This window comes from Callorhinchus milii, unplaced genomic scaffold, assembly GCF_018977255.1.
Source record: "Callorhinchus milii isolate IMCB2004 unplaced genomic scaffold, IMCB_Cmil_1.0 Scaffold2, whole genome shotgun sequence".
Lineage (NCBI taxonomy): Eukaryota > Metazoa > Chordata > Chondrichthyes > Chimaeriformes > Callorhinchidae > Callorhinchus > Callorhinchus milii.
Genome location: NW_024704743.1, coordinates 14,018,320 through 14,042,988, shown reverse-complemented (window position 1 = coordinate 14,042,988; position 24,669 = coordinate 14,018,320). Strand labels below are relative to the sequence as shown.

The window sequence follows — 24,669 nt, the reverse complement described above, 5'->3', positions numbered from 1 at the left end:
CAGTGTGCAAGTGAGCAACAGAGATAGGAAATCCCCAGGTTCAAACCTATGTTGAATTTATAATCACAGACAGGGTAACATTAGTTACAATTTAATTTAGTGTCGCCTGTCTGTTTCCCCATGCAGTCCTGGAACATGCAGGGGTATATACAGGATTGGCTTAGCTGTAATCCTACCTTACCCTCTCCCATAAATAAACGGCTCACAGTTTAGGCTAGAACAGATATCACGGGCTGCTGTTATATATGACCACAAGTCTCCAGTGTCAGGAGAGTGCAAATTGAGGGGCAGGACTTGATATTACTGCTGTTAAGCTTTAGAATATTATGTCTTTATCATAAAAACAAAATAAGTAAAAGGATATGGTTTAAACATAGCCCGCTTTAAATTTGTATTTACTAAAGCTGGCCGAGTAGCCATGTGGCATTTCATTATGGATGAGCAAACCAGCCCCTGTGCATAGATCATGTTTCCCTCCTGTCCAGAGCAAGGCTGGTCTCTTTCTTTACAAAACAACAACATTGCATTTGTATAGCGCCTTTCACGTCAGGAGGAAATCCCAAGGCGAGGGACATTCAGTGTTTCGGTCCCGAGCTGGGGGTCAGGATTGCGGAGGGTGGAGGGCAGGGGGGAAAGCAGGGTGATCGAAAGCATGGTCGAAGAGGAGGGTCTTGAGATGGGTCTTGAAAGAGGCAAAGGAGGGGGCGAGGCAGTGGGGTAGAAAGGATAGTTGAGGGTCAAACAAAGAGCCAAGATTCCAGACTGACTCAGTGAGGTGGAGTGTGCATCCTTGGATGGTGATGCTGTCAGCGCCTGAGGTGTGGAGGCGCGGAAAACTAATTGGAGGGGTTCCTGAAGGGAGTGGCGAGAGAAGAAGGAGCAAAGCAACAACTAATTCCAGGACCTGGGAGATGAAAGGGAAGTTGGAGATGGAGCGGTAGTTTGAGAGCTCTGATGGGTCCAGGGAGGGTTTTTCAAGGATAAGAGTGATGACGGCCATTCTTAATGGGGTGGACAGGGAGAGGTTTATGATGTCTGTGAGTAGAGGGGCAAGGAGGTGGAGCTGGGAGGTAAGGAGAGGGATGGGGTCGAGGGAGCAGGTGGCTGGTTTCATTCGGGTTATAGTGGAAGTGAGAGAGGAGCGGGAGACAGGTTCGAAGGTGTGGAGGGAGGAATGGGTAGGGGCCGGGGTGAGAGGGGGAGATGGGAGGAGGGGGTAGTAGACATAAGGGCAGAAGCAACTGAGTGGATCCCCTTAACTTTGGATTCGAGGAAGTCCAGGATCGCCTCGCAGTTGGCATTGGAGGTGAGGATGGGTGAGCCATGAGAGGGTGGGTGGAGGAGCCAGTTGGTGATGGAGAGGAGGAGCCTGGGGTTGTCCTCGGCCTCCAGGATTGTCTTGGAGTAGAACAACGATTTAGCGGAGGCGAGGGCAGAGAGGTAGGATTTGGTAAAGTCCAGCCAGATCTGCCGATGGGCTGTTAAGTTCAATGTAAGCCAGGTACGTATCTGTGCTTTAAGGGAGAAGAGGTGGTTGGTGTACCATAGTGACTTTCGTGAGTAGGAACAACAACAACTTGGATTTATACAGCGCCCTCCACGCCGGACGGCATCTCAGAGCGCTTCACAGTAACGGATCCCGGGGCCGTGCCAGTGGGAGGGGGAGGAAGGACTTTGGGATTGTTTTTTGGCTCCAAGATGATGTTGGAGTAGAAGGCTGTTTTCACTCGCGTCAAAGAACAGCGGTAGCTGTGGAAGTGCTCGAACCACAGTTGATGGCGAACTGTCAGGCCAGTTTTCTGCCATCTGCGCTCGAGACAGTTCAGGAAGTGAGGGGTGCAAGGGAATCAAGAGTGGAGGAGAAGAAGCTGTGAAGAAGAATGACTGGGGAGGATAGGTCATTGCGGAAGGAAGCCCAGAGGGGAAGGAGTTCAGATGACTCCAAGGCAACTGAGAGTGGGGGGAGGGGGGGGAAGGCGAAGGGTCTGTGGGGACAGTTGAAGAAGTACGCTTTGACTTGAAGACTGGTGGTGGAGAGGCGGTTAGACACAGAGGTAGAGAGGGGGAGTTCCAGAGGCATAAAATCAGAAAGTCCAAGCACCAATGGTAGCGCGCGGGCAGAGCAAGGAAAGAGCAGCAAATATGACTTAGCCAAGCAGGGTGTGAGAAGAGTGAGTTGGTGTAACAGGAGATCAGAGAGATGGGGGGAGGAAATGAGAGAGAGAGAGAGAGAGAGAGAGAGTGAAGTGGTTTTACAAATGAGAGTGAAGTTCTTTGAATCGATCCCTTAAGTATAAGCTAGCAAGCACTGGGCTAATGGACATGAGGAATCTGATGTGGCCAATGGAGTATTGAATACATTGAGGTTCATGGATGGTGGAGTTGGGGAGCACAGCAAGAAGTGTGTTGGAAACATCCAGCCAGCAGGCGCCAAAGGCATGGATAGGGTTTCAACAGTTTTGAGAGTGAAGTTAGGGCAGAGGCAGGAGATGAAGAAAAGTAGACTTGATTAGAGACCAGATGTGAAGGAAAAATAAGAACAGAAGATCGAACCAGACACCAAGGTGTCGCACTGGTTCACTGAATTTGAGAAGAGACCGTGGAGGTTGAGGGTGTCAGAGCTAGAACAGAGGAGAGCTTGGTAGGAGCCAGTGCTCGCTGTGCGGTAAGACCTCCAACCTGCGGCAGCACCAGCGCGTCAACACCGGGGAACGGCCCTATGCCTGCCCGCTGTGCGCCACCCACTACTCCAACCTCCTCCTTCACCAGCGCATACATAGCTCCTAGCGCGCACACAAGTGCGGCCTGTACGGGAAGGCTTTCATCATGGCCACTCAAGACTAATTCCTATGCCCAGGCAGTGGAGATGGTGACAGAGATGCCCACCACCGTCACCCAACATCCAGACCATCCAAACCATTCAGATAATCCCAGTCCATCTGGTGCAGACCTTCTAAACAGGAGGCCCTGCAAACAACTCTTACACTTAGAAATAAAGGGGTACCTACCAAGGATATAAAACAAGCCCACCACAGGACCAAAATGCATACATTGAGTTTCAGCTATTTGTTCTGTCCAGTCTACATTAGCAGTCATTTGCTATGGATACCAAATTAAGTTTGTTCTCTCATTGACCTGCAGTTCACATAATTGGCATGGTGTCTTTACACAACTACAGCACAATGTAGCTTAGGCTCAATCATTGACAAGCATCAATATCTCAGGTCTTGTATGGTCAATGTGGAGCATTCTCATTCACAAAGTACCGACAGGCAACGCATTAAAAGAAAACAAAGAATGTGGGTTCAGGAGTGGGTTAGCTCATTGCCCTTTCACCTCAGGAATTTTGGTTTAAATCCAGCTCAGATTGATAGGATCAAATTTTCCTCTGAAGAACAATTGTGAGACAATATTGAGTGTAATGGGACCTGGTACCTTATATAGCAGTGGTTGAATCAAAAACAATCTAACACCTCGCAACCCACTGGCAATTTGTTTAAAAGATATAATCCTTGCATTTCATGTAGCACCTTTCACACTGATAAGAGGTCTATTTACTAGAAGGTGGAGTGATTGTGTATTTGAAGCGAATGTGGCACCAATTTTATGCACTACAAACAGCAATGAGTTGAATGACCAATTTTATCTGGGGTATTGTTGGTCTCTTTTCCAATAGCAATACAGGATCTTTAATGTCCATCTGAACAGGAATGCTAGACTTCAGTTCAATATCTCATCCAAAGCATGGCACCTCCAATATTGCAGCCTAACCTCAGCACTATTTTGGAGGGTCAGCTTGAGCTGAGTTCAAACTCCTGACAGAAGCTTGGTCGTAAAAATGCACTTCCTGATTATGATGCTAAGCTACACTTACAAGAAACATCCCAGGTTGAGTCCCTGATCTGAGACCAGTTATCTTAGCAGATCTCAACACTTGGATTTGTAACCCTGGGTTAGGAAGAAGTGGCTTCCCATGACCATTTAGTGTCTTGTAGTAGAAACTGTGCATACATAGAGTTTAAGTATAAGCACAAGCAACTAGAAATGAGACTTTTTCTAAAGGATAAAACAAAGGAACAACTGAAAAACGGCAGTGGATTGGGGAGGAATTAAAGCAGATCGATATTAACAAGATAAAATAGACACTAATGCCAGCAATTTCCAACAATTTCGCACAAACCAGAGGATAAGACAAACTCCCAAATCAACTTAAAGAAGGAATAACAAAGCTTGCTGATGGTTCAGAGTGCAAATACTCTAAGTGTGGTTCAGTTGGTAGCACTCTCACCTCCGAGACAGGTTGTGGGTTGGAGAACCTCATCAGAACTCTGAGCTCAGTCCAGGCTGTCACTCAGTCCAGTGCTGGCGGAGACTGTATCGTTAGATTGTTAGAATGCTACATCGTACTTGGATGAGACCTGAAACCAAAGTTCTGTCTCTACCTGTTCAGGTGGACATTAAATATCCCATGACACTACTTGAAAAGAGAAATTTTGCCCAGTGGCCTGACAACAATCCTCCAGATAAAATTGGTAATTCACTGCAAGGCTGTTTTTGAACAAATAGTGTGCAAATTGACAGCCTCAATTGTCTATAAAATACAGTCACTACCCTTTACGGTAAATCCTTATTTTACAGTAAATCCAATGCAACAAAACAACAAATGACATTTGTATAGCGACTTTCACGTTGGGAGGACGTCCCAAGGTGACAGACCATCAAGGATTTGGACCCGAGCAGGGGTTGGGATCAGGGGGCTTGAGGGCAGGGAGGGTAGGGGTAGGAAGGTAGCTGAATGCGCGGTGGACGAGGAAGGTCTTGAGATGTGGTTTGACGGAGACAAGGGAGGGAGTGACGCGAAGGGAATGTGGGATGGAGTTCCGAAGGGTGGGGGCAGAGAAGCTGAAGGCCCAACCGCTAATGATGGGGCAGGCCAGGCAGGGGACATGGAGCAGGCCACAGCCTGCTGAGCGGACAAGTTGATATGGGGTTAGCAGGTCACGGATGGAGGCAGAGAGATAGAGTTGGGCGTCATCCACATACACATGGAAGTTGACCCCATGTCTGCGGATGATTTCACCAAGAGGACCAAGGACAGAGTCCTGAGGGACACCTCACAAGATGGTGAGGGGGCTGGAAGAGAAGCTGTTTGTGGAGACAAAGTGGAGAGGTTGTGCAAGGTAGGATCTGAACCAGTGAAGGACAGAACCATGAAGGTTGAGGTAAGAGGAGAGGCGGGGGAGGAGGACAGAATGATCAGCAGTGTCAAAGTCCACTTTGTGGAGTCCTATAGCTCAGTGGTTAGAGCACTCGCTTTGCAAGTGAGGGACCTGAGTTCAATTCCAGTCAGGGCGAAACCTTGGGCAAGTTTCCTTACTCCACACGACTAATAATAATCCCTCCAAAAACAAAACAATAATAAATTGGTCATTTTCAATCCATCACTGTTTGTGGGACACTGCTGTGCGCAATTGGCTGCCGCGTCCGCCCACAAATATACAGTCAATTCACTTTACAGTGTGTTCTGTGAAGCGCTTTGGGACGTCCTCCCGACGTGAAAAGCGCTATATCAAATGCAAGGATTATTATTATCATTATTATTATTAAAGGCAGCAGAGAGGTCAAGCAGGAGGAGACAGAGGGAGCCCTGGTCACAGATCGACAAAATGTCATTTGTCACTTTGACCAGGGCTGTTTCTGTGCTGTGGGAAGCACGGAAACTTGATTGGAGAGGTTCGTAGAGTGAGTCGAGGGAGAAGAAGCAGCAAAGCTGGGAAGCAACAACTTGTTCCAGATGTATGGAAAGGAAGGTTGGAGATGGTGCGGTAGTTTGAGAGCAGGGATATGTCTAGTTTTTTTTTTTGAGGATTGGGGTTATGGCGGCTGTTTTTAAGGAGGTGGGAACGATGACAGTGGACAAGTGGTGAGAGAGGAGGGGGAGATAGATTCAAAGGTGTGTCGGGAGGGATAGGTAGGGGCCGGAGTGCGAGAAGGTGATGGGGAGGGAAAACAGTTGAAAGGGCAGAGGCGATTGAGCGGCTCCCTTCGATGTTGGTCTGAGGAACTCCAGTATCTCCTCTCAGTTGGAGATGGAGATGAGGATGGGCCAAGCATGAGAGGGTGGGTGGACGAGCAGTTGGTGTTGGAGAAGAGGAGCCTGGGGTTGTTCTTGGCCTCCAAGATTATATTGGCGTAGAAGGATGATTTAGCAGAGGCGACGGCGGAGTGGTACGTTTTGATGTAGTCCAGCCAGATCTACCATTGGACTGTTAAATTAGATTTAAAGTAGGTGCGTTCGGCACATGCACCTGTGCTTTGAGGGAGTGGAGGTAGCTGGTGTATCAAGGTGAAGTGCATGAGTAAGAGCCAGTTTGGGAGGTGAGAGGGGCAAGGGCATCGAGAATGGTGGAGAGGAAGTTGTGGAGGAGAGTGACCGAGGAGGGAGGATAAGTCGGTGCGGAAGTTAGGCCAGAGGGGAAGGAGTTCAGATGACGCCAGGGCAGCGGAGAGTGGGGGGGGGGGGGGAGATTATTTTCCAGGAATGTTAGGAGATGGAGATGTGTTGGGTGGTGGTGGGGAAAGGGATTGAGGAGTTAAGAGAGATGAAGTAGTGGTCCGAGATGACTTTGTCGATGATGGTGAGGTCCGAGACGCTGAGGCCCTGGCTAATCACCAGATCAATGCAAGGGAAAATTATGAAATGCCTTCACTGTGACTGTTCTATGGACCTCTACTGAACTTTTTATCTCAGCTCAACATTTGATCCCCCAACCAATTTTCCAAAAAGCTCAATATCAAAAGCATAAAAGTGGTTTCCATTTACGAAAAGAGTCTTCAATTACTTGCTGTTGTATAATTAGCAGCTGAAACGACCCTATTTGTAAGCAGTGGCCATTTGTGGCACCAGATGTCTAATTGAAATGACCAACAATCACTAAAAAAGTATGAACCCATAAAGACCACATCATTGAAAATGACTTTTGCTTAATATGAAGTGGCATCAGAGACTTGTAATGAAAATGAATGCTTTTGGGTTAAAAGGTCGTACTTAATTGGATAATAAACCAGCTGAAAAGAAACCCAGAGTAATAATGAAAGGCAGTAACTTGAATTCAGATAGTTCTGCTGAGCAGATTGATTCAATCCTCTGTTCTACTTCTGTTCTTTGCCAGACATGCATGAAATGTTCACGACAACAACTTGCATTTATATAGCTCACCCAGGGTTGCGTGCCAATGAGTGTATTTGTAGGTAAACATGGCAGCCTATTTGCAATGCTTCATGAGCCATTGAAATTGAAAAAAACATTTTTGAAATATATTTGAGGGATTACTGGCGAGAACACTGGGAGAAACTCATTTTCTCTTTTCAAATGGCGTTAGCCTGGTTAAGGTTGGTAGCACTCACCCCTCCCGAGTCAAAAGGTTGCAGGTTCAAGTCAGGACTTTGGTGTCACATAGAGAGATGTTGCATTGCCAGAGTTGCTCTTCTTCAGAAGAGATGTTAAACTGAAGCCCTGTCTGCTTGTTCAATTGGACTATGTAGACCACATGTCACTATTTGAAAAGCAGGGAGTTTCTCGTAGTGTCCTTACCAACAATCCCACAAATAAAACTGGTCATTCACTCCATGGCTGTTTTGTGGAAACTGATGTAGATAAATGCAGCAGTTAATTTGTGCACAAGGTACAGACTCACCACACTTAAAATAAAACATCCTGTAAAGTGCTTCAGGATGTTTTCCTGATGTGAACAGTGCTACATCAAATGCAAATATTATTATTAGTGTAACAGTATCTTTAATCCACCTTAACAGGCAGACAGCACCTTGGTAAAATGTGTCATCCAAATAACAGCACATCCAAAAATGCAGCAATTCCCTCAGGATTTCATTGGGATGTCAGCCTCGTCTCCGAGCTCAAACTCCCAAAACAATAACAACAACAACAAAATTACATTTGTAAAGCACCTTCTAATGTCGGGAGGTGCTGTCACGTCAAGGCGCTGGACAGACAGAGTCATGGATCTGAGCTGGGGGTCAGGGTCGTGAAGGGTGGAGGGCAGAGGGGGAAGCAGGGAGATCGAAACTCCGGTCGAAGAGGAGGGTCTTGAGATGGGTCTTGAAGGTGGTGAGGGAGGGGACGAGGCAACAACAACATTTCATTTATAGAGCGCCTTTCACATCGGAAGGACGTCCCACGGTGCTGGACAGTTGGGTCAGGACCCGAGCAGGGGGGAAATGGTCAGGGTGAGGGGAGGGAAGGGAGGGAGCGAGGAGGGGGTAGAGAGTCGAGAGGGGAGCTGAAGGCACGGTCAAAGAGAAAGGTCTTGAGACCGGCCTTGAAGGAGGAAAGAGAGGAGGCGGCGAAGGCACTGGGGGATGGAGTTCCAGAGCCTAGGGGCTGAGAGGCTGAAGGCCCGGCCACCGATGGTAGGGCAGTTGGTGCGGGGGATGTGGAGCAGACCGGAGCCAGAGGAACGGAGGGTACGGGCAGGTAGGTAGGGGGATAGTAGGTCGGAGAGGTAGGAGGGAGCAAGGCCGTGAATGCTCTTGTAGGTGAGGATGAGGCAGAGGGACTGTGGGATGGATTTCCAGAAGATGGGGGCAGAGTGGCGGAAGGCCCGCCCGAGCAAGGCAGGGAACGTGAAGAGGCCCGGAGTCCGCTAAGTGGAAGGAGCGAGCAGGATGGTAGGGGTTAGGAGTTTCCAGAGGTAGGGGGAAGCAAGACCGTGGAGGCCTTTGAAGGTGAGGACCAGGATCTTGAACTGTATCCTCTGTGTGATGGGAAGCCAGTGGAGTTGGGCAAGGATGGGGGTGATAGGGTCGAGGAACCTAGTGCAGGAGAGGACACAGGCTGTAGAGTTCTGGATGATCAGCAGCCTGTGGAGGGAGGAGTTTGGGAGGCCGACAAGCAATAAGTTTGGATAGTCGAGCCTCGATCCAATGAAGGTTTAAGGGTAATGTAGGAGGGTTTCGGCAGCCTGCGGTGTGAGACAGTGGCGGAGCTGGGCAACGTTGCAGAGGTGGGGGAAAGCAAGTGGGTCATGGCGCAGATGTGGGGTAGAAAGGATAGTTGAGGGTCAAAGAAGACCTCAAGCTTCCGGAATGGCTGAGCAAGGTGGAGTGTGCAACCATGGATGGTGATGCGGTCAGTGCCTGAGGTGTGGAGGCACTGACGGGAGCCAATCAGGAGAGCCTCGGTCTTGTTGACGTTCAACTGAAGAAAGTTAGCTCTCATCCAGGACTTGATGTCTGACAGACATTCTGTCAGGACGGCAGTGGCCCTGGAGTCAAATGTGGAGGCAGAGACGTGGAGTTGGGTTTCGTCTGCCTACATGTGAAAGTTGACCCCATGTCTGCGGATGGGGTCAAAACAGGGATTTGAGCTCATAACTTTCCAGCTCAGAAGCAAGAGGGTGCCAAATGAGCCAGGCACCTAAGATGACGCCAAGTTTTGTTGAATAGCAATCAATTCAAACAGATCAATAGGCCGTTACTGCACAGATGCTTCACCAGTGAAATATTGAGAAGTGAAACATGATAATGTCACAACATGTAATGTATTTAACTAAATAAGGTGATTGAGGAAGAGACGTGGGTGGGTGCCTAACCCTAATTGGAAAAAAAAGATTAAGTAATGGCATAACCTATCTTTAAAATAATGTGTCTATAAATTAGGCACAGAAAGCTATTCTGTCTATAAAATAAAAGTATAAGCTAAAACATAATTTTTTTTCTGCTCACCAATTGATTTACTAAATTGATTGTAAACGAATGCAGTAAATACAATCATGGCTGAATCATTCAGAAGGGAATTAGATCAATTTCTAATTTGGATGTGCAGGAAAAGATGAGAAATGAGCCAGTTTGGATTCCAGGAGTGTTGGTTGTGAGGCATTCCCTGAGAATTAACCATTGTTGGATAATAACCAACCTGACTCAGTTGGTAGTACTCTTACCTCAGAGTCAAAGGATTGTGGGCTCATGCCCCACGTTGGAACGTTGAGCTCAGAGTCTCGGCTGACACTTGAGTACAGTGTTGGGAGAATGCTGTATTGTCAGAGAGCCATCGTTGAAGGAGACATTAAATTATCTGCCTGTTCAGATGGAAATTAAAGACGCCATGGCACTATTTGAAAAGAGAGGAAAGTTTCTGCCGGTGTCCTGCCCAATAATTCCCCAAATAAAATCAGTCATTCACTTCATAGCTGTTTGTGGGTCATTGATGTGCACAAATTGGCCGTCACTTTTGCCCGCAAAAATATAAAATCCTGTGAAGCATGATGACACGTACGCTGATACGAAAGGCGTTACAACAAAAGTAAGGATGATTATGATACGTTAGTGAGGAAGCCAAAAAATACATCATGTATTACTCTAGTGGATTAGATTACATACATGGCTTGCCAGCAGGACACACTTACTCCCTCATTTCCTCCACAACACCAGCTATAAGTGCTATAACAAAAATGAAACAAAGCTTTTTCTTTCAGATGACAAACGTGTTCAAGAGCAGATCATGTAGACACACTGAGCATATGTTTTTCAAATGAAAACCTGAAGTTAATGAGGAATTTAAAATGTCAGTCAATTGAACATTTCAATCTGAACGCATATGTACAACAGAAACACAGTACCAAAAATGGGAAATGTTTTCTGCCTTTGAAATTTAGCAGTTGATTGACTATATTTTACAAGCCAAACATTAAAAAGAATATCTAGGTATATTTTATGCCAGAATCAGAATCTCTGTACAATGGGAGGTGGATTTGTAAATTAGAATTCAACACAAAAGGACTGGGTCAGTACAATGACTATTTTGCTGAGTTTGGACATTAATTGCAGTCAACAGCAGAAACTGTGAAGCGCTATCGATATTGAAAAAGGTGGTACAGATCTAGATTTGGTGTCAAGCAGTCCTCAATTTGTATTTGCACTTACTGTGTAGATAAATCAATAAACTCTCACATCTCTCCAACATTCAGCTAACAAGTCCTCTATTCACACTAATGACTCCTGGTTTCAATCTTTAAATGCCTAACATCTTAATTAGAAATGGAACAGCTTGTTAATAGCTACTAATTTGAGTTCCATGGCTGTCAATATTTTGCACTCACTGCTCAAATTGCGATGTAGGAAGTAGAACGTATCCCTTGACATTGTTCTATTTGTTTACGGAGATACAAATTTCAAACACTGTCTTGTTTGGATGGAGTAATGCTCCTTGAATTGGACAAATTTATACAAAACGAAAATACTGCAGATGCTGGAAATCTGAAATCAAAAACAGAAGTCGCTGGGAACATTCAGCAGGTCAGACAGCATCTATAGAGAAAGGAAAGTGAGTCAACGTTTCGGGTCCACGACCCTTCGTCAAAACGGTCTATATATCTTGATATATTATTGAATCATTCAGCACTCAGATCTCTCGTACTAGCCTTAGCTCAATGAAACTGAAATGAATACATCAACCAAGTGACTGGCAAATCGAGTTACTGCATCACCATTAGGTCCTTTAGTAATAATTTAAAAATGCATCTACTACTTTCTTAAAAACTGAACAAAGGCTAGCAAAACTTTGAAATCACCTTTGTTGCAGACACTCTCTGAAGTCTGGTTCAGAGCAAGGTGTAAAAGAACCATTCAGTGTAATGTGTTTACTGTAACAATCCATCAAGGGTCAAAGTTTTTCCTCATAACTTGAATACATCTAAGGTACAAAGAACACAAATGAGTATTGGGAACTACAAAACCTGTCTGGAAAGAGCACTCAACCCTCCTGGGAAGAAACAAAGGAACTGGAAAAAACGTGGTGGTGGGGTGGGGGGGGGGACCAATAGCAGCCTGTGACAAAAAAAAGTGTTTTAAAGAGAACCAGTTGCTGAAACCATTTTTGAAAATACTAATAAATCTTGCATTTTAGCTCCTTTTATATTTTTTACCTTTTTAACCTTCTGTACTGTAAAGACACAATGTGTTAATCTTCAGGAATCTTAAGAATCAAACCGATAGAATTGGAAAATATAAAAAATTTTCAATTTGTTGGGAGACCTTTGATATTTTTGCCTCCTCGGATCAGAGACTAGGAAACTGGTTGGAGACTATCCATTCCGGGTAGTCTAAGCTTGTTGCTTGTATCTGTAAGCAATCACAAAACGAACAGCTCAACAGGAGTAACCTTGGGTGTAGCTGAAAGTGTAGCCCCCTTTGAAAGCAAAGAAGGCTACAGAGGGTAATCAATAAGCAGCAGTCAGACAATTACACAAAATTGACACCTTTAATAAACTCACTGCTGTGTGAAAATTGTGTTTGAAAGTGCCTGCATTCGGACAACACTTTCAGTATTAAAGTCCACTTGGAACCATGTTGGTTTCCACTAATTCATCGCAAATGTTAATTTACATAAAGCACAAAAGTAAAAATATTTTGTGAGAGTATTTCTGCAATCTTAGACATTTAGACAATTTTTTATAAGCTAGATTAACGAAACAATCAGCCAACAAACCAAGTGCCTGCGCAACAGTGGAAACCCATTCTAGTCCTCATATTTTAAATTGGAGATGGAATTTCATCCTCTGCAACTGACTGGACGACACAGCCCATTGGTAACTCAATGTGCATTGTCAGAACAGCCACTCAAAGTTATTTGTCCCAGAAATGACAAGCTTACTTATGCGTAGCCCTGCTCCTGATAATTTTTATGAAAGTCTTTTACGGTGAGCAGTGCAACTGCTGTGTGGCTCCCACTTGACAGAAATATTTGCCACCCATTACATATACAGTAATGCCTACAATTATACAGGAAAGCTAATTGCTTGCCAAAACATACGTAATTAAAAACAGACACTCTGCAATTCTCCCTCCCCTCTCCTTTTCCCCTTTGGAGTCCACTGAATCCAAGCTGGTTGCTGCTACATGTCAGCAATAAATTACCTACATTTAAAGCTCCAGTAGCTGGTTCAGGTTCCACCTTGGAGCTCACCTGAAGGGTAGATTTCCACTTTAGGTCAGTTATGCCTTACAAACTGAAGAAGCTGCGTTAAATGTTCCCCTAGATTATAATATATAATGATACAATAATCCTTGAATTTGACATAGTGCCTTATCACATCTTTGAGACGTCTCAAAGTGCTTCACAGGATATACTGTAAAGGAATTGACTGTATATTTTGTGGGTGAAACGCAGTAACAGAGTAAATGGTTAGCAATTCATTTATCCACTCCTCTCCCCCACAAAGAAAAACAGTCAAACCTGTTTTCAACAACCTTTCAGGGGACTGGGCCAAAGTTGCCTTTATATAAGGGTGGCCCCTGAGTAAGGGTTTGTTGGTATGTGTAGAGAGGGGACAGACTGGGCTGTTCTAGGGTGGTTGTTAGCATGGGGTGGTTGCTGAAAGGAGCTAGTTGCTAGAACAGATTTGACTGTACATCATTGTTTAGTGAATGTTCCGAGGCCCTACCCCAATTGAAAGGTGCTAAATAAATGCAAGTAGTTTTATCCTTATTCATGCATCAAACATGGATAAATTCAGCGCTTTAAATTAAATCATGATTTCAAGACCGGTTCATTTCACCTGGAAATTTTTCATTCAGTCAGAATATTAATGCCTATGGCCCTCAGTCGCAATACCTGCCTCTACAACTGAGCAATAATCAAAATTGCAAACTTCATTTGTGAAGTCTCGTCAGGTTTAGACAGCTTAGGTACCAACGCAAGGTAGATTGCCTATTTTTGACTTGAATGGTGTGGAAGAATCGTCGAGTCATTTTTGTTGCTATTTCTGGAGATTGTTTGGACCTGCAATTTTAAGGAATTAAAAGGGCAGATAGAAGACAGCATAAAACACCCCAGTCACCTTTTTATAAGACTTCGCTAGCGTTAAATGACTGTCAAATCCAGGCTCACTTGACGTATATTCTCATTTCTCCTTGCTGTAAGGATTCAATGTGAGTTGAGCTTGGGCAGTCTCCAGTGTGTAGACCCAGAACTTGGCCAAATTGCCAAACGCCACCCCTAGAAGTTGTTGGAAATGGAGGGATCACACCTTAAAAGGAAGGGTGCCCCTGGGCATGGAGTTGAGACACAATATTCAAACTGAGTAAAGGGAGCTTTAATCTATATCTGGCAGTCCGCACCAGGCTCACTGGGTGACCAAAGTAAGTATTAAACATTCTATTGCCTGGTATGGATGCCTTTCACCTCACACAAACCATTTAATACTATCCCCTGAGTATTCATTTATTACAGACACAATTATTCAACTGAGTGAACTGCAGCCTGGTCACAGGCTCCACACAGTACTGACAAAGTCCTACTGTAAGACTTTGCATCCTTCAAACCACCCAGATACATTTCTAGCTCAGCCTTAAAAGTTCATCTGCAACATTACAAAGAAAGAAAACCCAATATACTGTCCTTTAACCTAAACCTTTTCTGATCTTTAACATCTAACTGAACAAACAGCAGGACCCTTGCTTTTACGTCTTGGCACTCAGCGATCACTCACAAAACACACAGTCACTTTACAGTACATCCTGTTAAGTGCTTTGGGACGCTCTCCTGATTTGAAAGGCACTAGGTTGAAAGGTTCCCTGACCAAGGGAACCTTTCACATCCATCACATTGCCGGCTTCCGCCCGTACTTCACAATCAACGCTGCTGAAACCTTCGTCCACAGCTTTGTCAATTCCCGGCTGGGCTATTCCAATGCTCTCCTTGCTGGTCTCCACAGCTCCACCACACACAAAATCCAATTAATTCAAACCTCTGCTGCCCGGATACTCACCTGCATGAAACTCCAGACCCCAGCACACCAGTCATTGCCAGGTTCCAATGGCTCTCAAACATCGAACAGATCGATTTCAAGATTCTCTCACTCGTTTTCAAATCCCTTCATGCCCTCTCACCTCCCTACCTATCTGACTTGCTTATTCCCAATCGATCACTGCTCAGCTGGCTCTGGCCTTCTGTTGTCCTTTGTACCGTCCGCTCCACCATCGGTGGCCATGCCTTCAGCCACTACACCCCGAAACTCTGGAACTCAATCCCTCTGCCTTGCCCCTTCCCTCCCCACCTTCAAATCGCACCTTCCTTTGTAATCGTGCTTACAGTCACCTCTCCTCTCGCTCTCCCCTGGATCAATGCCAGACTGGACCACTGTAGGAATTAGGAGCAGGAGTAGGCCATTCGGCCCCTCAAGCCTGAAGATGTCAAGTACTTAGGGACACTACACCACGTGCAGGGCACTATATAAATGTAAGTTGTTGTTGCACTATACCAAATGTAAGTAAAGTCATCCTCATCATCATCAATATTATTATCAGTATCATTATTATATTGAATGTAAGGATGGCACTGGTTGCAGGCCATTCTACGGTTTCAAAATTTGCTGAGAAGAATCAAACAGCCCCGTAATTCTTTCTGAATTGGTTTCTACTGAATAAAAGCAAAAATGGTTTTCATCTTCAGTCCTGGGCTGACAATTTTCATACCTACTCAAACTGATTTCTGACTAGTAATAACACATTTAAAAAGCTAAAGTACTCACAGGGTTAATCACATTAATCATTTTTACTCATGCCCACGTTTCACAGTCTGGAAGTCAGTCACCAAAACCTTGCTGGTTCAAGTCCAAGTGTTTTTCCATTTGCAGTAATTGCCATCACAAGGACAATCAAAAGAACCAGAAAAAAAATGAATACTAGGTCAAACACTGAGTATTTCATTCCAAATTTCAATAATCTTGGCCTCCCCCACCAGCACCACCCTTGAAGAAAAACACATTTGACCTGAACCCAGTATTGTCACTTCATGTTTACCATCACTTAAGGTGGCCAACTAAATACAACAAGAATTATAGAAATAAAGGAGAGTCCAAGTTTAAGTCTGGAATTTTCAGTTGTTTTTCTAGCATATCATTGAATTGTTCTCCTCCCTTTTTAATTGCTTCACAACAAAATGATACTCAAAAGGAATTGAAGCAACTTTCATTGCTCAATAACCATTTTTTTTTAAAAAACTTGCAGCACACAGATCTCTGCAATATTTCAACCCACTGTTTCCCCTGTTGACAATCCACTCATGGCACGGCAGATCGAACAATGTTAAGTGGTATAGCAATTGGGTGGGGGAGGGGAAAGAGTTGGAAAGAGGAGGAATTAAATAGATTTGGCTATTGTGCTCATTTTCCACCTGATTTGATACTTGTACACATACAAGACAGACAAGAGTTCTAAAGGAGAAAAAATGTCAGTGGACAAAGATTTAACTACAACAATGAGATGTACAAAAAGGTTATGTGCATTCGCTGCTTTGTGACTGTGGCAAAAGGTCATCTGCTACCCCCTAGGAAGCAGCTGATGTGATATTCTGGATAGACTGACTTCATTTTGTCTTGATTGCTGCGATAGAAGGTAGGACCCCAGTGTGCACTTAACAATAAATAAGTGCAGCCAATAACTCATGTGGGTCAAACAGCTCCAAGGAATAATGTTATTGATTCCAGAAGCTAAACATACAGAGATTGTACATCATCATGTGCAAGAGATTACTTGGAATATAACATTCGGGAAGTATACATCATAGCATTGTAATTCATTGATTGGCAACATTCAAATCATCAGCTTTTAAACTGATTTAAAGTTGCATTTCAATTCTCACATCTTGACCCCCCCCCCCCCGGCCCAAGAGCACACTAATATTTCCAAGTGTACTTATGGTTTATCTACAGTATTATTAGTATTTGAGGAACAAGTGTAATTACGAAAAGGTTTTATTATTAAACTTGAATTTTCCCCCCTTTTCGTCAATGAGATTTTCTTTTGTGACTGTATTCCGACACTATAAGAACTGGTCAGTATTCCAGTACTGCAGGAACAACCACTCCTCCAGTCACTGGCTGTTACTACGTGTCAGTGTTAATGAAGCTGCAGTAGCTGAATGCTGCTTATGGCATTCTTCAAACTGAAACAAATTAACACACAAAAATTCACAACTGCATGCTCTCAGATTTAATCATCAGTTCCACACCAGTTTGCGCATTTCTAAACACAAGAATTACCACAATCAAGAACTCCTTCGGGTTTTTCCAGACTAGTATCCCTGCAACTATTGTCTCAGCAAATTAGAAGCAAAGGACATGAAATCTGCAAATTCTATCACATTGTGTTCAACGATTCAGACATTCTTACCTGTGAAACCTCATACAACAACAACAAAATTACATTTATAGGCGCTGGACAGACAGGGATCAGGACCCGAGCATGGGGGAGGGGTGGGGTACAGGTGAGGGAAGGCAAAGAGGTGGGAGGGTGACCAAAGGCACGATCGAAGAGGGTCTTGAGACCAGCCCTGAAGGAGGCAAGCGAGGAAGCGAGGTGAAGGTAGGACCTGAACAAGTCAAGGATAGAACCTTGAAGATTGAGGTGGGAGGAGAAGCGGTGGAGGATTGAGTGGTCCACAGTATCAAAGGCGGCGGAGAGGTCGAGGAGGACGAGGTAGCCCTGGTCACACATGGTCACGATGTCATTTGTGACGTTGACAAGAGCAGTTTCTGTGTTGTGGGCAGCACGGAAACCCGATTGGAGGGGTTCATGGAGGGAGTGGGAGGAGAGGAAAGAGCGAAGCTGGGAGGCAACGGCTCTCTCAAGGACCTTAGACAGAAAAGGGAGGTGGGAGATGGGCCGGTAGCTGGATAGCTGTGGTGGGTCAAGGGAAGTGGCTGTTTTGAGGTCTATTTTGACCTGTTAAGGAAGCCATGAGTTAATAAGAGTAAATGCACATTCCTACAGGCTAAATAAGAAACTGCTAAAACCTAGAGTGTGGGTTTATAATTGTGCAAGAAGACCATTCGCTATCTTAAACAGAAATGGGTCATCCAATAGACTGGCTGTAGTACTCGGGTATGGTCGCAATGAGGTGTATAAGGGATTTATTAGGAAAAAACAAGCTAATACAGATGTTGCTGCCCAGATGTTTGATGAGATAAATATGCATCCAGCAATAGAGTACATTTCTGCACAGACCAACAGGAGGCCGAAAACTGGCAACAACTTAACAACTGGAAATAACAATATCCAGCTTCAGCATGAATGAGTAGTATGTGAACAATTTAATATGAGTCAGCAACAGTTATTAGAGACAGTGAATATTCTGAATTACAAGTACTTTATGATGCAATATATTTTCCCAGACTAAAATAGACTATTGGTATACTGTCTATTCAATATAGCTCTCCACAGCACACGCAAATTTAAAAACACAATAACCATTTCTTAAAAACATTTTAGCAGGATACAGAAGCAGTGTATTGCCTATAAAATGGTCAGCAATGTAGTAATATACAGACTGTGCAACAAAACAAACTGGCATAAATCCACGTCACTACCTGCCAATAAATGGTTTAGAGGAAAGCAGTGATTTAATATAGTGGTAGAATAATAATAATCCTTATATTTGATACATCGCCTTATCATGTTGTCAAGACGCCTTGAAGCAAGGTGTATTGTAAAGTGAATTGACTGTATATATATATATGCTTTTGTACCCAATCTTAATAATCACTCTTCCAGCTTTGTCTCAGCTCTTCCCTTCACATGTCTAGATCTCCACAATGTCCGACATTCATCATTCTGGAGTTGGATATCTGTAAAGTCATTCTTATCCTCATAAACTAACAATCACAGATGTTCAGCCTTTTCGGTCTACATTATACTGCTGTGCCCGCCACATAAATATTATCTAAATTATCACTTCAATCTTGTATTAACAATGAACCCTTTGTTGCGTTAACCTCCACTCAAATACAAATAGGTGCCGGGGCAAAGTTCGAACTGAGGCATATAAAGAAAGAAAAATCTGGCCTCTACTCATAATTTCTGTTAATCAGGTGTCAAAGCTTAACTGCACTGCCACTTCCGTGTTACCCAAAACTCAGCCTAGAATTTTACAGCGCTGGTATTAACACCGTCACTATCACATCGCTACATTTAGGCCACCTGCTCAACTATGCTCTGAAATGAAGTAGTGCTGTGGCATAATAATGATTTTTGGTCAGCATAACACTGGGCACAAAATAGGATTCGTAAAACTGGTTATTCAGAATAATAGCCTTTTTCTTAAAAAATATGCCACTTTTCAAATAATTGTTTAAAGCTGCAACTCAAACCAAATATTTTAACTGAATTACTTGTTTTTTGTTTAAAAAGCAAACCCTTCAGATGAATACAGATCTGTTACTTAAATAGTTGAATAGATACTGTATTTCAGATACGACTGTATATGTTTTTGGTTATTTCCACATGTAGCTGAGATTACAACACAATAGTGTTACCTTTACAACAAGCCAATGCAAACAAAGAGGAGGTTGAAGGGTATAAGATGGAGAATTGTATGAGATTTTTGAAACTTTGGGATCAGCAAAACTGCAATGGTCTCTCTCAATCCTTTCTATTCCTACATCTCTCTAAAGCAAATACATCAGGGTGGAGTTCCCCATCGATTCTGTATTGTTCTCCTTTTCAACACCACACAACATTGTATTCTTGCCTGCAAAAATGTGTCAATTAAATCAGGCTGTATTGTAAAGAGACACAAACAGATGTGAAAGTACTGAACTGAAATTAAACACCTAGAGTGAACAATTCATACAGCTGCTATGTCCTGCATTGAATCTTCAGAGAGTAACATTTTGTTTGTCTCTACCACATCAAACAAGTAATTCACCCCAAGTCCACAGCTGGCCTTGATCTGCCAAGATCTATAATAATATTGTAATGCACAGCCACATTTCCACCACTGCCAGCATCAGATTTCTCACACATCAAGTCACGATACACTGGAGTTCACCCCAGGCTGACTTTCATACATGAACCAGTCATTGCTTGCAGGCTGCACCTGTCCAAAAGTTGGACATCTGATTGGGGACACTGCACTGAACACTCAGTTTTCCCTTCTAAGTATAGATCAGCAAATGCACAATTGGCCTTCCTCAGCAACACGGCAGCTCCTCAGATAACACCACCACATACTCTTTCATTTCTAAAAGAAGAACGGTTTCCTCAAAACAGAGCATCTTATACTGTATGGCAACAATAACTTGGTCTTTACACCAAATTACTCCATGTTTGCATTTTAAAGATACATTGATGTTTTAAATGAGGGCATATTAAAATAGCTCTTAAATATAGCAAATCATCTGCCATTTATTTTATCGTGTATACACACATTTTGTACACTTGTGGGAAAATACTTGCATTTGTTTTTAAAAAGATCTTTTTTTACGGTATTTACAATCCAGTTGTCAAAAGCATGTGACATTGGACCCATTAAAAAAGTTTGTCAGCAAAGCTGAATATCAGAGCATGATCTGTGATTTTAATATTCTGATGGTACTGTATATCCAGTTGAATGGATTTGGTCCGATAAAAAAGAAATGCCATCAACCATTGTAGATCATAGCACACGCCTGTTACATCGTGGTGTTTGGGATCCATAAAATTGCAACCTGCACTATAGCAACGAGCAACAGCCCTTCGACTGCACACTCGCAAAGCCGACTAGCTCACAGGACATCCGCCAGCCAGTTCCCATACTAATTTTTTTTAAAAAGAATTACTTTTTTTTGTGGGACACTGCTTTGCAGAATTGGCTGCCGCGTTTCACCCACAAGATACAGTCAATTCACTTTACAATGTATCCTGTGAAGCGCTTTAAGATGTCCCATCAACATGATAAGGTGCTACATCAAATGTAAGGGTTATTATTATTATTAAAAGGCTGAAAATTCTGCTTGCGGATACAACTGGACATTATATAGAGATAGAGATAGTAACATGGAAACAGAAAAAAAGCTGTTCAGCCTATCAAATAGTCTCTTACTGTTCCACATTACTAACCCTATAATGTTACCATTGAATTAGCTGGGCCTTATGTTTCTTTACACTCAATCCTGTAACCCATCTATTACATTTCATTCACTCCAGACCCATCACCCAGCTTGGTGCCATCAGTCACATCAGTACTACTACCACTATTGTAGCAAACCATATTAGTCATGAAGACTTCTAAACAACAAGTGACTCAACACAGACCACGACACTCTGAAGCTTTGCCACTCATCTCCTAGAACGAGCTTGTCTTGTAAGTCAGCTAAAATGGTGCAAATATAGACAGACTAAGTTCTTATCTGCTTGAAGATCGATCTAAAACTATCTAAATCTTCTCGCTATTACACTCAATATTTCTATTAGATTGGTTTCCAACTTTATTGGATACACAACTAGCTAGAGTTTGACCCAATCTACACATACACATATAACTGACAAGCATAGAGAAGCCCTGTTATAGTGCGACAGCTGAAGTCAATAACATCCCAACCACTGTTATAACGGGGTGACTTCCAGGACATCAGGTCCCTGCCATCATCACTTCCTTCAGCGCCTTGGGACGTCCTCCCGACGTGAAAGGCGCTCAATAAATGGAATCTTGTTGTTGTTGTTGTTGACGGCGTGTAGGAAGTGATTTTGGCAGCAACCTGATTGCCTAGATATCAGTCATTTTCATTTGCCACATGCCAGCTGACATCCTGAAGTGCTGCTGGGACTGGTGTGCATTTGGATATTTGGGTAAAAAAAATGGGGTCCATTTGAATTTATATTATTGTACTACAAACAACCTGTGTGATCACCGGATTCTTTGTAACAGCTATGTATTGTTTGGAAAACATTACCAGGACCATGTAAATTTTTAAGTAAATATACATTAAAATAATATTTGCTCATTCAATCCAAACATTTCAGAATTAGGAAATGATAAGCACAGATTATGGTCAACATCCATTGATATGGTTTACTGGAAGATATTTTAAAGTAGCCTTGTGATCTTGTGCAAGTGCTTCACAACTGTTGTCTTGCAACACATTTGCCTGTGGTTAACCAGCAAGCCTATGTGACAGTGGTCCAACCCCACGGACAAATTCCTCCTTCTCTCCATATAAACATTCGTGCAGTTTTGAAAGTTTTCAAGGCTACTTGTTAATGGAAAAAAAAATCAGATGCAAGGGATTATTTTAGAACATTTGTCATCCACCTGAATTTACATTGTAGAAAAATAGTGAGTACCACATGTACTCATTATGTACTATACAAGTTATACAAATAGGATGTTATTTAAAAAAACACTCTCATACCTACTATAAACTATAGACTGTTGCAGTTACAGTTCCCTTTCTCTAATTTGGAGCTCTATGTGAAAGCTATTTTAAAACAATTCTCATAACTCAGTCAGTGATAACTCATCACCCCGGGTGATGTGGTACTGAATCAAACCAGAAAGGTTCCAGTTGGATCCCTGGTCTGCGCAGTGACAACTGTCTTTAGTGTTTGGTGAAAATAAAGTGGAGACAGGATTGGGTTTAGCTCCTCATAGTGAAATAGCCTGCCGACACTCATCGTCTCAGCTCACATCTCAGAATGCCAACTTGGGTGTGGAATGGCTCAAAGAGACAGTTTTCAAGAGCAGCAGGAAAATAGTGCTAACATTCTGCTATATATATATATACACACACACATACACACACACAGTATATACTTTACATACTTTGCAGTATATTCTGTGAAGAGCTTTGAGACATCTCAACAACACGATAAGGAGCTATGCAAATGCAAGGATTATTATTATCATTACTAATTAATCAAATGATAACTCTTGTGTGCATTGCAAAAGGAAGTAACAAAAACATTATCTTAGGTATCACAACCTATTAATTGGCTTAGAAACTCTTTCGGAAATGGGCAATATATTGCACAACACATTTAAGTATAGGAATGTGTGTTCAGTTTACAGTTTTGACCATCTGAAGGTGAAATTTTGTTTGAAACCAGAAAGGATATAACATCAGACAACAATCAGACAGTGATATATTGCTATTAAGCCAAAGCAATAGAGATAACAGAATATCTCAACTTCTAAAAACTTTACTCAACACCTTACAATCCTGAATCAAGTAAAAGTGTTCAGTCACCACAACTTCGCACCTCATTCAACTGGAAATGGAAAGCAGAATTACGGTTACTGTGGATTTTCTGCGAATAGCTTTCAATGAAGCTCTCACTAGTCTCAACGAAGAGCTTGAATGCTACTATGATAACAAGAGGCCAAAAAGTGATGCTCAAAGTGCATCTTCTTAACTGTTTCAATTTTGAATTTCAAAGTGGAGAATCGTTCTATTATTTGTACCTTTTTAAACCTATCATTCAAGTTAGTTTAAATTTTGGGAGATTTATGCTTAAGTATGCTTAAACATATAGTATGATACTAAAGTGATCTTGTAGTTATAATAGTCACTCATGTTATTGGTATGTTATTAAGATTTCTATGTATATTTCATATCTCAAAGTGTATTTGTATTTTTGATAGGTTACTTGCGTTGCAAAGGATAATAAGAAAACTAAATAAATGAACATTAAAACTATAACCAATCTATGCAATATATTTATCACAGAATATTAACAATCCTATCTGTTTACTTAGAAAGTAAAAACATACTTTTATATTGTCTCATTTCATTTTGCTGGGAAATCTAGAAACAAATTAGTATTATGATAAGAATGAATCACATCATAAGGTTAGGGGGAGAAATAAATAGAAATAATGTGGTTTCTACTTCTAACAACTCATTAGACTATGCCTACAGTAATGTTTCTTTCCAACACTGCAAATTAATTTTACACTGTGAGTGTTTGCTTGTCACCAGTTCATGCAGAATATTAATTGTACCTATAAGTAAAAAGAATGTCAAACTATTGTATTGACTCAGCGAAACTAAGGATATCCCATTCCAACCATCTAACAATAACAAGATTTCTATAACATAATAGACACATTTTGCTGACTGTAATTGCAACCAACCTCTCTGGCAATGTGGCTCAAAGCTTCATCTTCGGCTGAGAATCTATCCTTAATCGGTGTTCGTTTCCTTCCAGCTCCAGGAGTCCCCATTTCTTCCAATTGCGCAAACAAAATCTTCACACAAGTTCAAGACGACAGGATTCAAACCCGTTTAAATATATATTTGTGTCCACGACTGTACTGTGAAGACAATCCACGGGTGTTCTGTGAAGGAAAAAGACATTTTCACAAACGTTTACTCCTTTGCATAGAGGCAACATAAAACATAGCCACATAACTGCAAGTTTTCTTTCGATGTAAAACGCTTATCAACTCATATCGGGTGATACCATGACAGTATCTAACAAGTCTTAAAGAAATGATGAAGAAATCCAGTCATCATTAGTGTCACAATAAATGCTATCACGATTTGCTGCTCAACCTGTAGATGGATGTGGCTTTCCAACATAGTGAAACTTATAAACCACAACGTCTTTGCTCCAAGTACAACTGCTGCATTGTTTGGACTTTAGATTGAAAATGGAAATAAAGTTCAGCTCAGAGCAGTTGTGCTTAAAGGAACTCCCTGCAATCTCCAGGAAAGGTTCAATATCCCTCCCCCCTCCTCCTCTCCCTCCTCCTCCTCCTCTCCCTCCTCCTCCTCTCCCTCCCCCCTCCTCCTCTCCCTCCCTCCCCCCTCCTCTCCCTCCCTCCTCCTCCTGCCTCCCTCCTCCCTCCTCCTCCTCCCTCCTCCTCTCCCTCCCCTCCTCCTCTCCCTCCCC

At 42.8% G+C, this 24,669-nt stretch overlaps 1 protein-coding gene across 13 annotated transcripts in view; it reads right to left on the bottom strand.

Moving 5' to 3' along the window:
* Positions 1 to 24,669, bottom strand: part of lrrfip2 (leucine rich repeat (in FLII) interacting protein 2) — a 91,247-nt gene that overhangs the window by 65,391 nt on the left and 1,187 nt on the right. For 12 of the 13 annotated variants that reach the window (XM_042331840.1, XM_007904046.2, XM_042331843.1 and 9 more), the window contains exon 2: positions 23,909 to 24,112. In XM_042331840.1, the coding sequence (XP_042187774.1) occupies positions 23,909 to 23,998 (90 nt within the window). In that variant the 5' untranslated portion in view covers positions 23,999 to 24,112. Of the gene's footprint in view, positions 1 to 23,908; positions 24,113 to 24,329; positions 24,527 to 24,669 lie in introns of those variants that run through there. The other variant, XM_042331836.1, reaches the window with a different exon arrangement.